The sequence below is a fragment of the Gopherus flavomarginatus genome, chromosome 10, assembly GCF_025201925.1.
Source record: "Gopherus flavomarginatus isolate rGopFla2 chromosome 10, rGopFla2.mat.asm, whole genome shotgun sequence".
Taxonomy (NCBI): Eukaryota; Metazoa; Chordata; order Testudines; family Testudinidae; genus Gopherus; species Gopherus flavomarginatus.
In genome coordinates, this window is record NC_066626.1 from 18698711 (window position 1) to 18716929 (window position 18219).

General features: G+C 46.2%; 1 protein-coding gene across 1 annotated transcript in view; it reads right to left on the minus strand.

Annotated features, from left to right (window-relative positions):
• Positions 1-18219, minus strand: part of CCNYL1 (cyclin Y like 1) — a 53052-nt gene that overhangs the window by 20302 nt on the left and 14531 nt on the right. The window contains exons 2-5 of the mRNA XM_050916196.1: positions 16657-16731; positions 12341-12375; positions 4046-4146; positions 834-869 (exon numbers count right to left, since the gene is read on the minus strand). Coding sequence (XP_050772153.1) covers positions 834-869; positions 4046-4146; positions 12341-12375; positions 16657-16731 — 247 coding nt within the window. The remainder of the gene's footprint in view (positions 1-833; positions 870-4045; positions 4147-12340; positions 12376-16656; positions 16732-18219) is intronic.

Here is an 18219-nt window from a genome sequence, read left to right on the forward strand (position 1 = left end):
CCTGGACAGTCCCTAGACATTTGTGGTTTACTCTAGGGACTAGTCTCCACAATCACACCGGCAGTTCTCTCAAGGTAGTTAATCTCAGGTAAGACCTCTAGCAAAAGTAAGACTGCAGCAGATCTCAAATCTACAAAAAGTGACATCTTCACAAAGAAGGACAGTGACAGAGATGGCTGGCACCCCTCTGCTGCCAGATCTTAGACATGATCTGGCTTGTTTTTAAGAAGCTGCTGATCATTTGTTTAATACATGATCAGACAGTTCGTGTTCGTCTCTATTTCTATTCTCTGAATGGGCATCTCTAGCAACTTAAATGAGTGGCAAAATGTTCTACAAGGCTCAACATTCACTTCCCAATTCAAATATTTAGCAAGGAAAGGGATTAGATTATATGTAATGAGGTTACTAGTATGTGGTATTTGCATATTAATATAGTACACAAAGCAACATTTTCTAATGAACATCTAAACTGTAATAATCTAAACCCCATTTTATTTAGGAGACCAGCCAAGGCCTAGATCAAGTGCTGGTACACTTAAAAGCAGTAGCAGGTTTTAGAACAAGTTCAGTATGTTTTTCCAACACTGCCACTTTAATTTTTGTGCTTCACCCTCAATGTAATATTGAACATAAGCATTGTTTTACAAGAAGGTTGATCAGCCTATGACATAACTATGAGGGAAAAGCAGAGGCTCCATAAAACTGTATGATGTTTTGAACCTAAGTTACTTAGTAATTATACCAACTACCGCTCAAATGACGTGGACATACAACTGTTAAGCCACAGTTATGGTTTTGCTTAACTAGAGAGAGAAGTTTAGAGTGCTCACCTGTTCTTTATGTGGTAATATATTGCTAATGTCACACTGCAAGGAAAGGGTGAAAAAAGGTTATTTTATCGAAGCATATTCTGCCTTGACAAGATGTTGCTCAGGACAAAAACAGATTTCTAGAACCCATTTAGAGTATGACTTTATTCTATTTCTGAAGATTAAATGAAATTAGTGATTCCTCTATCTCCCAAGTACATTTTTTTCTTAAGTTCTCATTCCCTGGCTCTGGTTCTCTCCTGTGAACGGAAGTTAGCCAAGACAGATACAATCTGATTTGCTAGCTAAACTCATTTTAAAAACTACATGTATACATCTTTGTATCATAAAAGAAGTCTGTGGCACCTAGTTGAATGCATGTCTGATTAACCACTGACAAAAAGCTTCAGCATGCCAGAAGTCCGCTCATCATAAGCTCCCTTTGGAGTTTTGTTTTGTTTTTTTTTTTTTAAACACTGTACTTTAATGGTAAGATGGGCTTATTGGCTGAAACATCTGTTCGTTCCACAACCAGAAAGCAGCCAGTCCATAATGGTACTCAGACACTGCAGTGATGTGGCCCATATATGTGGAACAGATGCAATGGTGGGAAGAAGCTAGCACCCACTACTGTATGGTACCGACACACACCAGAAACAAATCAAGTTAGTGATCCTGAGTTATACTGACAATATCATGCTTTGAAAATAAACATGTCCACATTTATTGACAGGGCACCACTAGATTAGCAAAATAAACGATTCAGTTATAAACTGTCATTAAATTTGTCATGTTTTTATTTTATGCCTAGTTCACTATTAACCCTCTAAATTAGATCTGTTGTCATCTTCGTTTCCAAATATTGGCCAAAGAAAATTCTGAGTAAGAGTCTCGCTTCATCTTTAAATCATCCAGCTGGGCCCAAGGTCTTCTGTATGGTGGTTTCTAAGAAGTGAGCAGCCTTAAAAACTGACACATGCTGAGACAAAAAACACATTACATGTAAGCAGAGCTTTAGTTTGGAAGTTCCCTTGCTACAAATGAGCATTTTACATTCATAGTATATACTCAAGATCTGATTTTAAAAGTTTCAGGTATTTCAGGTACTTGCCCAAGCTCCCCTGCCAATTTTTTCTTCACCTGTTTCCTACTGTGCATGAGACCTACAAAAACAAGTTAAGTAGTAAATCTGACTATAATGTCAAGTGTACAAAGTCAGAAGTCTGGAAAAAACGGCTAATTTCAGTCACAATAACTTTGGGTAAAAATGTTCAAACAGGTGATTTTTAGCTGATATTCCCTTTCAATATCCTTTATAAAAACTAAAATCAAATGACTCTGTATTTAGTCAGTGGATTGTTCAGAACTGACTGAAGGGGTAGGAGCACTGCAGCTTTTCAGAGTGTAGAGTGCAGAGAAAAGCCTGGTCTACAGAGTTTTTGCTATAGCAATGGTCAGTTTTGGGATATGGCTTATTTTTACTGATGTTGTCATAGCAGTATGAAATGCAGCATGCACACAGTTAGACCAAAAGGTGTCTTATGCTGGTATAGTTTCCCCTGCCCAAACAGGTATAAGCACATTTACACTGGGGGGAGGGGCTGTACCAAAATAGTTAAAGCAGTACAACGCATGCAGTAAAATTGTTCTCTTATTACACTTGCTGGATTTGGTGCAACCCTTTGTTTGAGTAGACGTACAAAATTTAAAAAGCCAGAACATTCAGAGTAATGAATTTAATATTATAAAACATTAAACTGACAGCTGTAGAGACTAAAGTATCTGTTTAGTCAGAGAAAAAGGGCATAACTCCAGTGCCCATTTCCCCACCAGGGAGTGTCAGTCATAGCCCCAGAGGCAGACAGGAGTAGAGTTCACTCTCTTGCCCATTCAGTCCTGGCCACACCTGTTGTGACTGCCAACTCGAACAACTCATTTCACATGGGCAATGAAACAGCCTTCATATGGCAGAGACTCACTGCTAGTACTGGCCAATAAAAGGGGAACTGGTGGTTCGGTTTTCCACTTTGGCTGGAAGATTCCTTTTGAAACAAGTCTGACAGTTCTATTTGTCTGGATCAGATGTGAGAGGCAAGCTGTAGGTGCAGCTTCCTAACCCCATTACAGTTCTGATCTGCACAGCCCTCTCCTAGTCTAACCTTAGAGTCCTACCAAACGAAGAAACGTACCAAGTCCTAAACAAAGTTAGACATGCCCAACATGCCAGCCAACCCACTGCTGAAAGGACAGCCAGGCATATAGCAAGGCAACAGAGGACAAGAGGGGATGGGATGGTTTGAACTCTTCACCTTCAGCACCTCCCTTCTGGCCAAGCAGCAGCTGTGTATCACGCAGCTGTGTCACTTTCAGACCTGGATTCCAATAGCCAAGTCAGTAGCTTAATACACTTCCAAAATTTGTTCAAACTTTAGCATCTGCCTGCAGGTGCAACACCCTGGGGGAGCTACCAAAGTCTTGCTCTTCGTTGCATCAAGGAAAGGAAAATCACTTCTCAGCTTTGGCTCCCTACCAGCTGTGTATGAAACTAGCTCTCACTATGCTATCAGCGGCATGTGGATCAAAAAGAAGCCTCAGATGGGGAACAACAGAGATGGTATTGTCACTTCTTTGTAGATAAAAAGACGTTTTATAACTATACTCAAATACATGAGCTAAAGCTCTGCATTAGGTATATTCTTCTACCACTAGAGGGCAGACTAGCACTACTGGCAGCTTGGGAAGACCTTCCCAAGGACTGTATTCTACAGAACTCCACACAAAACCACTTCCCATTTTTCAACCCAGAGTTTGTTGCTTTGCTTTCGTTTTAAAGAATTAAAAACCCCTTTTTATTCAATATCAATATTCCAATTCTGCAAAAAAAAAAAAAAATCAAGTGAACTGAGTGTGGTTGTAACTAAGGATATTAGTATGCAGCAGCATGTGACTCTACAATGCACAGGCCTGCCATGAAGTAATGTCCTATGCAGACAAGCCCTGACATGTGAAAACACGTTAAGCTGTATTACTGGATGGCAAGGGAAAAACTCAGCCCTCACACCTCCCGAACTCTGCTAGCCCCAATCCCTTTCTGTGACTAAACTGTCTGGGATGAACTGTCAAATCAGAGACACTTGACTGCCTTGACTGACAGAGACCAGCACGATTAACCAATCCCAGGCTCAAAGCCCGCAATGTCACTCTGACTCTTGCATGATCAGAATGGTACTTACCATTTTATTGTGCTTCTAAGATTAGGCTGGCTGACTGTGCTGTCGTCTATAAATATGGTTGAGCATGAGCTATACTTTTTCGTAAGCTGCCCTGGAGAAACCTTAAAAAAAAAAAAAAAAAAGACTAATTTAAGAAAAGTGCTGCTACAAATTTGTTTACAGAAATTTGGCTTCTGGGTGTACAACTTCATCAACATATCCAAAATACTGCAGATGGATACTAAGAAGCAAACAGGAGGCACTTGGAGATGAATGCTCTTTGCGTCTAAACTGCCCTATATCGGTACAGTTAGCCAAGATGCTGCTAATTCTGCAGACAGACAGAAATGTTCATGTACATAAACGCAAGACAACAAATGTAAGAGTTCTAATTTTAGTTTGGTATCAGCCTTTTCCCTCCTTTAATACATTTACCTACTTCCTCTATGCCAACTGCTCCCATGTCTCCTTCTCCCACTCCTTGTTTATCTCCTTCTTTTATACCACACCCCGCACTTTAAACACGCTCCCATTTTCTGGCCACTCCATCCTCCCTTTAAATCTCAGCTCTTCCATAAACTCTTCATAACATTAATCTCTTCCTTGTATCCGGCTTATCATTTTGAACCAGAACATGAGCTATCTGGAGATCTTTGTTTTGGTCTGCAGCTGTAATCTCAGGCAAAGAAGGGTCTGTACTTGGGACAGGAAACCTCAGAAGAAACCAAAGCATGCTGAAGGATGCAATACTGGTAATTACCAATGAGTGCCTCTTCCTCAGTAAGGTATAATTCACTTCCTGTCCTCCAACTATGTAGCGTTTGATGTTTGAACAAGGTCTGATTGTTTAAAAAAAATATTTAAAGGATTTTTCGTATTAAGGATTATTAGTATTAAAAACATCAGGATTTGATTTCCCTCTTTTTTGGAGGCCTCCCTGAACAACCAAAGGGATATGACCTCAAAATCAAGTTGAAGAGCTTTAACTGAACAGTTTAAGGTTTGCCAACCTCTGCTTAATACCAAACCTCAGGCACTGAGAAATCTGTGTAAGCTCCAACACCTTTCACCCCCTCAACTGAGGCCTGGGGAAAGATCCCATGGCAGTTCTTAAGTCCTCCAGCAAAAACAAGAAAGTCTTCAACCTGAATTTTGGCAGACAGAAAAGACGGTTACTCACCTTTGTAACTGCTGTTCTTCGAGATGTGTTGCTCATATCCATTCCAATTAGGTGTGCGCGCGCCGCGTGCACGTTCGTCGGAGACTTTTTACCCTAGCAACACTCGGTGGGCCAGCAAGTCGCCCCTTGGACTGGCGCCAGTATGGCGCCTGATATATACCCCTGCTGGCCTGCCCGCTCCTCAGTTCCTTCTTGCCGGCTACTCCGACAGTGGGGAAGGAGGGCGGGTGTGGAATGGATATGAGCAACACATCTCGAAGAACAACAGTTACAAAGGTGAGTAACCGTCTTTTCTTCTTCGAGTGCTTGCTCATATCCATTCCAATTAGGTGATTACCAAGCCTTACCTAGGCGGTGGGGTCGGAGTGAGACGTTGCGGACTGTAAAACCGCTGCGCCAAAAGCGGCATCATCTCTAGCTTGCTGTACCAGCGCATAGTGTGATGTGAACGTGTGTACAGAAGACCATGTGGCCGCACGGCAGATTTCCTGTATGGGGACATGAGCCAAAAACACGGCCGAGGAAGCCTGAGCCCTGGTAGAATGGGCGGTAAGGGGTCCCGTTGGCACACTGGCCAAGTCATAACATGTCCTGATGCAGGACGTGACCCAGGATGTGATACGCTGGGAGGAGATTGCCATGCCTCTCATGCGTTCTGCTACTGCCACAAACAATTGTGGTGAATGCCGGAAGGGTTTAGTTCTCTCAATGTAGAACGCGAGAGCTCTTCGGACATCCAAGGAGTGGAGCTGTTGCTCTCTTCGGGATGAATGCGGCTTTGGGTAAAAGACTGGCAGGAAGACGTCTTGGTTAATATGGAAGGCGGAGACGATCTTAGGGAGGAACGCCGGGTGCGGTCTCAGCTGTACCTTGTCCTTATGGAACACCGTATACGGGGGGTCCACGGTCAGAGCCCGAAGCTCCGAGACTCGCCGGGCCAACGCAATAGCGACTAGGAAGGCCACCTTCCAGGATAGGTACAGCAGCGAGCATGTGGCTAAGGGTTCAAAGGGGGGCACCATGAGCCTGGTTAGAACCAGGTTCAGGTCCCAAGTAGGGGTAGGCCGTTTGACCTGAGGGTAGAGTCGCTCCAGGCCCTTGATAAATCTTGACACCATTGGGTGAGAAAATACGGACTTGCCAGCCTCGCCTGGGTGGAAGGTGGATATAGCCGCGAGGTGGACGCGTAGAGAGGAGATTGCCAAGCCCTGCTGCTTGAGAAACCACACGTAGTCCAAGATGGTGGGAACTAGCACTGCGAGTGGGTCGTGGCCGTGCTGACTGCACCAGCAGCAGAAGCAGAAGCGTTTCCATTTCGCTAGGTAGGTTGAACGCGTGGAAGGCTTCCTGCTGCCCAACAACACTTGTTGTACTGCATCGGAACAGCGCAGCTCGGACTGGCTTAACCAGCCAGGAGCCATGCAGACAGATGGAGGGACTGTAGATCCGGATGGCGCATCCTGCCGAAGTCCTGCGTGATCAGGTCCGGCCAAAGAGGTAGGGTAATCTGATTCGCCAGAGACAGATCAAGCAGCATGGTGTACCAAGGCTGCCGCAGCCACGCCGGAGCGATCAGGATGAGGCGGGCCTTGTCTCTCCGGACCTTGATCAGGACTCGATGGATGAGAGGGAAGGGTGGAAAGGCGTAGCAAAGATGACCCGTCCACGGTACGAGGAACGCGTCCGACAGGGAGCCCGGGGAGTGACCCTGTAGAGAGCAGAACACCTGGCATTTCCTGTTCGATCTGGAGGCGAACAGGTCTATCTGGGGAAACCCCCACCTCTGGAAAATGACATAGAGGACGTCCGGACGGATGGACCATTCGTGGGACAGAAAGGATCTGCTCAGGTGATCCGCCAGGGTGTTCCGCACTCCCGGGAGAAAGGAGGCCACTAGATGAATAGAGTGGGCTATGCAAAAGTCCCACAGGCGTACTGCTTCCTGACACAGCGTGGAGGACCGGGTCCCGCCCTGCTTGTTGATGTAATACATGGCCGTTGTGTTGTCCGTGAATACCGCAACACAACGACCGTGCAAATAGCATTGGAATGCCTGGCATGCTAGGCGAACGGCCCGCAGCTCCCGCACATTGATGTAAAGAGTCAACTCTCTCTGTGACCACAGACCCTGTGTACGCAGGGTCCCCAGGTGCGCACCCCAGCCCAGCGATGATGCGTCCATTGTCAGGGACACTGAGGGCTGTGGGGCGTGAAACGGTAGGCCCGCACACACTTGGGAGGGCGTTGTCCACCAGCCTAGGGAGCCTAGAACATTCGGTGGAATCGTTACGATTGTGTCTATGGCATCCCTGCCTGGTCGATAGACCGATGCGAGCCAGGTCTGCAACGGGCGCATGCGGAGTCTTGCATGTCTGGTGACGAAGGTGCATGCGGCCATGTGCCCCAGGAGCGCGAGGCACGTTCAAGCAGATGTGGTCGGGAAGGCCCGCAGGCTTGTGACCATGGACACTGTGGCTTGGAATCGGTGCCGGGGGAGGCTGGCCGTCACGAGGTTGGAGTCCAGCACTGCCCCTATGAATTCTATGCTCCGCGTAGGGACCAGAGTGGACTTGTCCGGATTGATGGTCAGGCCTAGGCTCACAAACAGCTCCGTGATGATGGTGATGTGCCCGGTCACCTGTGCTTCTGACGTGCCTCGAATGAGCCAGTCGTCGAGGTAAGGGAAGACATGGATACGACGACGTCGCAGGGCAGCAGCGACGACCGCCATACACTTGGTGAATACCCGGGGGGCCGAGGAGAGCCCGAAGGGGAGGACCGTGAACTGGTAGTGGTCCTGATTCACCACAAAGCGGAGATACCGTCTGTGCGGGGGGAAGATCGCAATGTGGAAGTACGCATCCTTCATGTCCAGAGCGGCGTACCAATCTCCGGAATCCAGGGAAGGGATGATGGTTCCTAAGGTTACCAGGCGGAACTTGAACTTTTTGATGAATTTGTTCAGGCCTCGCAGGTCCAGGATGGGTCGTAGGCCCCCTTTTGACTTGGGGATTAAGAAGTACCGGGAATAAAACCTCTTTCCCCTTGGCTCCCTTGGCACCTCCTCTATAGCCCCAATGGACAGGAGCTTGCGAACCTCCTGGACGATAAGTTGCTCGTGAGAGGGGTCGCTGAAGAGGGACAAGGAGGGAGGATGGGAGGGGGGGTGGAGAAACACACTGAAGATGGTAACCAAACTGCACCGTGCTCAGGACCCAACGATCCGAAGTTAGCTGGGACCATGATGGTAGGAAGTGGCAGAGGCGGTTGAGCAAATGAAGTGGATCCAGAGAGGGGATTGGTAAGCTGCTCTCGGGCGCACCATCAAAAGTTCGCCTTGGGTCCCTGCGGTGGCTTTTTGGACCCGGAAGTGTTACCCCTTTGAGGACCTGACTGCCGTCTACGATTTGGCCGGCCTCACCTCCGGTTGAAATCTTGTCTGGGGTGAGGCGGGGGGGTAAGTGCGCTGATGGTAGGGGCGGAATGGCCTTCTCTGGGTATGGGGCGTGTGCATTCCCAGTGAACGCATGATGACCCGGTTATCCTTCAGGCTCTGTAGCCTGGGATCCGTCTTTTCAGAGAAGAGGCCCTGCCCGTCGAATGGCAGGTCCTGGATCATGTATTGTAGCTCCGGCGGTAGTCCGGAAGACTGCAGCCACGATATACGGCGCATGGCTACGCCCGACGCCAGGGTCCTCGCTGCTGAATCTGCGGCATCTAAGGATGCCTGTAGCGAGGTTCTGGTGACCCTCCTGCCCTCTTCCAGGAGAGATGAAAATTCCTGGCGTGAGTCCTGGGGGAGCAGCTCTGTAAATTTGCCGACAGCCTCCCAGGTGTTGTGGCTGTAACGGCTCAGGAGGGCCTGCTGGTTCGCCATACGGAGCTGAAGGCCTCCAGCAGAATAAATTTTACGGCCCAGCAAGTCCATGCGCCTGGCTTCCCTGGATTTTGGTGCAGGAGCCTGTTGGCCGTGGCGTTCCCGCTCGTTGACTGACTGTACCACCAAGGAGCAGGGAGCGGGGTGTACGTAAAGGTACTCATACCCCTTGGATGGTACCATATACTTCCTTTCCACGCCGCAGGCAGTGGGTGGAATGGAGGCCGGAGACTGCCAGATGGTGTCCGCCTTCGCCTGGATCGACTTAATGAAGGGGAGGGCTACCCTGGTCGGTGCCTCCGCTGAGAGGATGCTTACTACCAGGTCCTCTACTTCCGGGACTTCCTCTACAGGAAGGTTTATGTTCTGGGCCACTCGCCTCAGCAGGTCCTGATGTGCCCTGAGATTGACCGGCGGGGGCCCTGATGAAGATGTGCCCGCTACTGCCTCATCCGGGGACGAGGACGAAGACACCCCAGGGAGGAGTGGTTCTTGCATGGAAGCCTCGTCCAGAGGGGCCTCCGTTTCCCGGACATCCTGCTGCCCCAGGGTATCCGTGGGGTCTTCCTCCATACCTGAGTGGGGGGGGCGACTGATTGTGGCCTCTGGTGCACGACGCTCCGATGGGTTGGAGCGAGCTTGTCCCGAAGGTTTGCCCTGGGCTTGGTGGTATGCCCAGGGCGCCCAAAAGGACCATTGAGGTGGACCCTGGTCCGTGCGGGTGTGCACATCCGAACCCCCGTAAGAGGCGCTGTCCATATGGGAAGAAGCGGACGAGTGCCTCGAAGGCCATGGAGGAGCCGCCGATGACTGTGGCAGGCCTCTGCGGATCCCGACGTCGCTGCGCGGTGCTGGTGAACGGTACCGGAGTCATGGCGGTACCGTGATCTAGACCGGGACCTGCTACCGGCTCAGTGCCGGAAGGTCGACCAGTGCCGTCCACTGCCGTGCCGGGATCGGCTGCGGTATGAAAGTCGGTGCCGTGATCTAGACCGGTGCTGAGAGTAGTACGACAGCGACCGGGATCTTGAGCGGTGCCGCGAGTACGACCGGTGCCGCAGGTAGCAGTCCCGGGACTGCGAGCGGCATCTAGATCTCGAGCGCCGACGCTGGGAGTGGTCCCTCGATTTGGAACGGGACCAATGCCCGGTAGTACCCGGGGAATGCGGCCGTACCATGGCGGGCTTGCCCAGCGATTGGATAACCCACACCGGCGGTGCCAGGGGTTGGGGCAGCTCAGGCTCTGTCAATGCGATGATGTCGCGTGCCGCTGAGGAGGTCTCCGGCGTGGAGGGCGTGACAAGCTCGACCCCTGCCCTCACTGGGGAGCTGAAGGGCACCGGATTCAACGGTCTCTGAGGGGCCGGAGTTGACGGTGCGACGACGCTCGGTGCCACGGTGGATGACAGTGCCGGGCGGTCAGGTTTTGAGGCACGCTCTGACTGTGGTGCAGTTGCAGGCACCGCAGGAGCCCTGTGCTTTTTGCTCCTCGGGGAGAGGGAGCGGTGCCGGCTAGGGTGCCGGGCCGGTGTCGAGCGGGAAGTTGGAGCCTTCGCCGGTGCCGGGCGGTCCGGAGCGGAGGCGACACTTGGTCCCGGTGCCGGAGTTGGTGCCGACGGTGGGGGAGTCAGCACTGCCTCCATCGGGATCTGCTTCAGGCGACTGTCTCGCTCCTTCTTCGTTCAGGGCTTGAACGCCTTGCAGATCCGACACTTGTCCACAAGGTGGGACTTGCCTAGGCACCTCAGGCAGGAGTCGTGCGGGTCTCCTGTTGGCATCAGCTGATGACAGGCCGCACAAGGCTTAAAGCCGGGTGAACCGGGCATGGGCCCCGGCACCGCGGGGAGGAAAAAGGGGCGAACCCCCGATCCTCAGTATAACTATTTACAACTGTACTTACTTAACTTTATAACTAGAACTATTACTGTAATAACTAAACTATATACACAAGACTGCAGAAGAGTGAAACACTAGGGAGGTGGAGAACGGCTAGCCGTGCTAAACAGTTCCAACGACCGACACGGGCGGTAAGAAGGAACTGAGGAGTGGGCGGGCCAGCAGGGGTATATATCAGGCGCCATACCGGCGCCACTCCAGGGGGCGACCTGCTGGCCCACCGAGTGTTGCTAGGGTAAAAAGTCTCCGACGAACGTGCAAGCAGCGCGCGCACACCTAATTGGAATGGATATGAGCAAGCACTCGAAGAAGAACTGGAACTTATTTTCATAGATATAGATATAAATTAAGAATGACAAAATACACAAGTCATTGTGCTACCAATGTGGGCATATACATTTCACTTTCAATGGCACATCCAAAAACTTGCAGCACCAAAGCAGTTTTACTAATTTAAGTTTGTTTTTTTTTTTTTTTTAAGTACCAAGAGTGTAAGTTCTTAGAAGACATCTCCCTGACCTATTATCCAGTGGCATAATAGTCTCATGCATCTCTCTCTCTGGTGAGATGTCAAAAAGGAAAAAAAAAAAGGGGGGGGGGGAGAAAATGAGCTAGATGTGTGAAGTATCAGCAAATGAGAAGCTCAGAACAGTTCTGTTTACTAAAAAGTTACTGCCAGGTTATCATGGGCCCAATTTCCAGAGGTGCTGAATACCTGACTTCAGTGAGAGCTGCAGTGGTGCTATGGATGGATGCTCAGCACTTGTGAAGAGTCAGATCACTTCCTTCTGTTTATTAGAAGCCATCGCTCAATTTTTTCTTCCTTTTAACAAGACAGTTTGCACTGAAGAAATGTCATTACTTCAATGAAGACTAGCTGCATTTCCTAAAATTGCCTTTAGATAGCAGCACTCAATAGCAAATCTTTGTTGAATTAAGGTTTAAATAGCTTGTAATCTCAGTTTTTAAATGTACGTGGTTTTACTTCTGCTTTAAAGAGAGATCAATTTAAGAATCACACTTGTCTGAATTTTCCCCCCACTACTGTTTACAATTAATACAGAAGGTCAGTATAACTGAAAAAAAAATGCTATTTTATGTTTTGACAGCTCATTCATCACTGTGCTCTCCTGTGTCTGTTTTCTCCATTTGCGTAGATCTTTCACAAAGCAATGTAGGAATGAAATGATTGTGGAAGGGTTTAAAACTTGGAAAAGGTAATTGTATAATCAATAAAGTTTGCAGGGACTTTGGGGTACATAAAGGACTTACAGCTACTTTGAATGTGTTTTTGAAATTTGACTAAATTCCAAGTTGACAGTATCCCTTAAACATCTTATGTCTGATGGTTTGTTTTACTTACATGATTGATGTGGTTACTCTTCCTCTTCTCTCGCACTAGGAATGGGGGAGGAAAATGAACTCGGTTATAAAATAAGAAGTTCCATAGCAAGGCATGCAGTGGTATCAAGCAAGCTGCAGTGTTTTCCCAAAATATAAACAAGCAACACACCGGATGCTATTTTAGTTCTTGTACTTTCCACATCAGGAATTCAGTTTTGAGGACAAAATCAACACGTTTGTTTTTAAATGTTTCACAAAGCCATTATGAATAAAGTACTCTCTCACTTATCCAAATGACCTGGGGACAGCCAAAACTTTCAGATAACTGGGCATTTGGATAAATGGAAGTGCCAGAGCATTTAATGCTAGAAGCCAGAGGAAGCAAGAGGCAGTGGTCAGGCCTTCCTGTGCTTTGATCTTGCATGCTGCAGCCATGCTGCATGGACAGAGCCCAAAGGGAGGTAAAGAGAAGGGTAAGGAAACGGGGAGCATCCTTGACAGCCTCACAGTCTGCAAGCACCAGTACAAACAGGGAGGGGTAGGACTGGCCCTGTCCATTGGGGCTTGCAGTGCCAGGAAGCGCTCAAGCAGCAACAAGGAAGCTATTCCCCATTGCAGCTAACCCCCACCCCCTGCCTCCTCCTTTCCTTTCCATTGTCTCCCTTTCACCTTCCTCCTGCCCCATTCATTTTCCTTAGCCCATCAAGTCTCCCTCTGTCCTCTCACTGAACCCCTCACTTCTTTCTTGCTCTCTCCTCCTCCATGTTCTCTCATTCTCCCCCCACACCTTACTTTTCTCATTCCTATCTCTAGAAATCCTCCCAAATCCCAGTTCCTGCAACCTTGATGTTAACCAGACAGTAGGTGATAACTAACCCAGCTTTTTCCAGGGGGAGGGAGAGATACTGTGGCCTTGTATAACTAGCGTTTCTGGATAAAGGCAATTCAGATAATGGAAATTATACTGTTGCTCAAATAAAATCAAATGACAGAGTCTAAACTCAGTTTAGAACCACAATTAAGAATTGCACTATTTCAGTTGTATAGTCTTCTAAAAAATGCAGAAGTGTTGAAAATACGTATGGAAGCTAACTGAACTATTTGGCAGCCAGAAACACTTGAGAATGCCTTGAATGTAAAGCTTTTATCATCTGTAAAAGTTGGGCACATTTTACAACTAGCTGTTAGTTTTCATATGCATAGATGGAAATATTCTCAGCATCAACTTCTGGCCCTACCACACAGTTCAAGGATAACTACCTCCGTTTTGGGAAGACTTCAGAGGTTCAGAAAAAACCCAGCCACTTCCACAAACAGGCTAGGGACACCATCCCTGCTCATCCTGGCTAATAGCTATTGATGGACCTATCCCTCCATGAACTTATCTAGTTCTTTTTCAGCCCTGTCATAGTCTTGGCCTTCACAACATCCTCTGGCAAAGAGTTCCACAGGTTGACTGTGCGTTGTGTGAAGAAATACTTCCTTTTGTTTGTTTTAAACCTGCTGCCTGTTAATTTCATTGGGTCATCCCTAGTTCTTGTGTTATGAGGAGGAGTAAAGAACACTTCCTTATTCACTTTCTCCACACTAGTCATGATTTTATAGACCTCAAATCATCCGCCCCTTAGTTGTTTCTTTTCCAAGCTGAAGAGTCCCAGTCTTATTAATCTCTCCTCATATGGCAGCTGTTCCATATCCCTAATAATTTTTGTTGCCCTTTTCTGAACCTTTTCCAATTCAATACATCTTTTTTGAGATGAGGCAACCACATGTGCATGCAGTACTCAACATGTGGGCCGTATATAGGGGCAATATAATATTTTCTGTCTTCTTATCTAGCCCTTTCTTAATGATTCCAAACATTGCTTGCTTTTTTGACTGTCATGGCACCACTGAATGCATGTGGTCAGAGAACTATCCACAATGACTCCAAGGTCTCTTTCTTGAGTGATAACAGCTAATTTAGACCCCATCATTTTATATGTATAGTTGGGATTATGTTTTCCAATGTGCATTACTTTGCATTTATCAAATTAAATTTCCTCTGCCATTTTGTTGCCTAGTCACCCAGTATTGAGAGATCCTTTTGTAGCTCCTCTCTGTCTGCCCGGGACATAACTATCTTGAGTGATTTTTGTATCATCTGCAAATTTTGCCACCTCACCGTTTACCCCTTTTCCCTGATCATTTATGATTATGCTGAATAGAACTGGTCCCAGTACAGACTCCTGGGGGACATCACTATTTATCTCTCTCCATTCTGACAATGGACCATTTATTCCTACCCTTTGTTTCCTATCTTTTAACCTGTTACAATCCATGAGAGGACCTTCCCTCTTATCCCATGACAATTTACTTCGCTTAAGAGCCTTTGGTGAGGGACCTGTCATGCAATCTTTTTATGCCACAGACTTAACAGAAGGTGAAAGGGGACTTCTCATTCCAAAAATGACAAGCCAAAGCTCATGGCCATCTGGCCACGTTTTTATTTGTTAGATAAAGTCTACACGAGGGTTGGAACTACTTCAATTTTCTCATGATACTGTGTTGGTCTTTTTAAAAATACAATAAGGATTAAAAGCCAACTATAAAGTAGCAGCAGTAAACAGAACTAAAACTAGCTAAGCATAGGGAGCAGTTGGGAATATTTATATGTACAGAACAAGTTGAAAAATAATGAGCAGTCTGGCTATCAGCTTGTACAACATACTCTTTCCAAACCTTCAACCTTTGACTTTACGGATTGCTAGTTCCTGAAAGCAGAGACTGTCTTCCTACCTGTCTGTACAGAAACTAGCACATTTGACACCAATGTATAAACTACCACTTTTAAACAAACAAGAATTGCTGGCCCGGATAAGTGTTAATGTCTCAAAGTAGAAATAATTGATTTTATTGACCTGGCAAAATGTTCAGAAATAAAGCAGACCCAGTACATTCTAAATAAAAGGTTCTGCATCTTCTACTCATGCAAAAGTCCTGTCCACCATAGCGCTAACAGTTACTAATCCTTAGCAGATCCATACTACTTTTCTAAAACAAATGTTTATACATCAGTTCCAAGTAATACTGAACATGTCAGACCCACGTTTAAGACTGAGCCTCCGCCAGCAGGACTTTCGTATAGTTTAACATATTTCTGGCATGGCTTAAAGACTGCATACTGCACAAGTAAACCACATTCCCAAATGTGTCAAGTTTTCTGATAGTATCCAAATGCCACTTTAAACTAAGTTCTAATATTTGCAACTTCATCTCTATAGCTGTCCCAACCTCTACCTCTTTTGGGGGGGCTTTTTGGTAGGGTGGGAGTAGGTGGAGTCCTCCTTTCCATGACTAACTTCAGTGCCCACCTCTATCACTTACAGACTTCCCAATCAGCATAATCATGATGCTGACATTACTGAATCTCCCTAGAAAGGGGATTCTGAATAGCAGCTCCGAAATTTACAGATTTGTCAATTTAACTCTACTGTTCTTTGGCAGAACTATAAGCAAGCAGCAGCCACACTGAAGCTTTTTGTCAAGGCAAATAGGTCCTTAATTCTTATGGTTGCAAAGATAACATTCCAAATAAGGGTTAAAAACTTTAAAAGAAAAGTGAATCTTAAGGGACCAATCAGTTTAAATCACTGATTTTTAACACTATCATCATTACAAATAACAGATTTCTATAACTGAAAGATGAGAATATATTTCTCCATTATTTCAGTTTGTTTAGCTTGTGCATTCAACAGCCTTTTGTGATCAGATAGCTTCACTGTTTACCCTGAATAGTCAGTTTCCAATGTGTGGGTCTTCACAGAAAAGGGAAAAATTTTTAAGTTAGTAAATCTATGCATGTGTTTAAGGGGGGCTCAAGAATAGGTGTGCTTTCCGAAACTACTTAAACACTTACAAAAGTGAACAGATTTCAAACAGATAGTGTCCCTTACAGAATTCATGGCTTCGGCCCACCATTCATTGGGGCAAGCTTCCCACTTGCAAGGAGATTTTTTTCAATCCCTGGTCATAAAACAACTGTCTTCTGCAGCTAAATACCAAAGTGAGGTAAGGCAAACCTGTTCTCTCAAACTACTGGAAATCAAGAAGCTTGAATCTCCTGATATTTGATACCCATAAAGCACAAATGGCACAGTCATAATAAAACAGCCTATGAAGACATTACTATGAAGAGCTGCAAATTTTTAAGCTAGTAATTTCTTGCTGTGACTCAGGTTAAACACAAAGGCAATTTACGTTTCTATGACTCAGCTTGACCCGCAGTTCAAATATCCAGTTATTTTTCACTGCTCTCCCACCTCCTTTCAAAAAGTGAAACAAGCATTCGCTTACCATCTGTTTGAGACTTGCTCAGGAAAATTGTGCTTGCTCTGGGATGGTCAGATGGATTTGATTCCAAGGCTAAATCTGAAAGACAAAAGGACGAAGAGATGGCATTTCAGTTTGGGGTGAAGAGAAGAAAGGCCCATGTAGTGGTAGCAAAGGTGACTACTGATGAGGCTGAAGGGAACATTCTGAAGGCTGTCCGACTCTTGGAGAGCTGTATCAGCTTTCAAATCAACGAGCCGGTGTTAAAATCCTGGCTTTTTAGCTTAATGTCCAAAACAAAAATCCAGTCTACACTACTAGTTTTAAAACTATAAGCAAATGGAGGTACAATTTAGAAGCCAAGTTATTTAGGGCAGAGGACAAAAAATGGTCTCAATAAGTAAACAGGTTATTTTTCACTTTACTAAAGTTTCCTTTCCCACAAAGAAAAGCTGCCTGAGATATGCAAATAGCACCAGTCCTGAGAAGTAACAAGATCTGCCACCTCTTGCTGGTGCTATCACACGGGCTAAGAAGCAGCCTCCTCCTGTTCTCCCCTACCTTTAGGAATTCCCCCATCCCAGGACAGGTACTTGCTGCTGTCAGATCCCTCTTGCTCTCTCATCCCCATTCCCAGCCAGCCTGGTTTCCATTTGGGACTTGTAAACCACCCTAGTGGGAGGCAGTATAGTTTGGTGAAACATCTATTTCAAAGTAGGTTCTACTTAGCTACAAGCGTGCTCAAGCCTCACTTGAGTCTCAAAGTGTTTGATTTTAATCTCATCACTAGTCCTGCCTTTATAGAAGCTATGCCAGATGCACAATTCCCAGAATATCATGTGGACAAGCTACCCTGTCATTAAAAACCGTTTCACTAACTGGGATAAATACTTAGTTTAAAAGCCAAACTGCTTTTTAACTACATCTCTACCTGCACTAGTGGAAAATCTGCATAAACTTAAATTAGATGCATTTTAGGTAATCAGGAAATGTTTACAAATATTTGAGACGGAAGGGGAGAGCACTTTTAAAAATCTTACCCACTCAGAAATGAGCACTTGAGAGCCTGCTCACTAAAATTCCAACTAATCTATGAAACACTGATGTAGGTTAAGTAGTCAAGTAAGGAAATGTAAGAATTAAGGTTGCTTTAGTCTCTTGCCATGATGAATCAAAGATGACATCAGAAAAGAATCTACACCTCACTTAGACTGAGACAGACACAGTGCCTGGAAAAGTGATAGTACTGAAAGGGTTGTAAACATCATGCTATATCAAGCTGGCACTAGGTTTATGAAAGGTGGAACAGCTGTTCTGAGGGATTCATGCTCTAGAAATACCAATCTATGCCTTACGATCCAATTCATGTATTTTCTGATGGGACTTAAAAACAAAACCCAACCAACCAAAACTTAGGCTCTCCTACACCCTAACAAACAAAATTCCTGATTCTTTATATTAATCATTCTGACCAACCCTCTTCCAACATATGCTGCATTTACTACATAAACTATATCAGGAACAAGAAGTCTAGTATCTCAAGACAACGTATTGACGCAGTGGTGACTCCTTCAAGGGTACAAATTA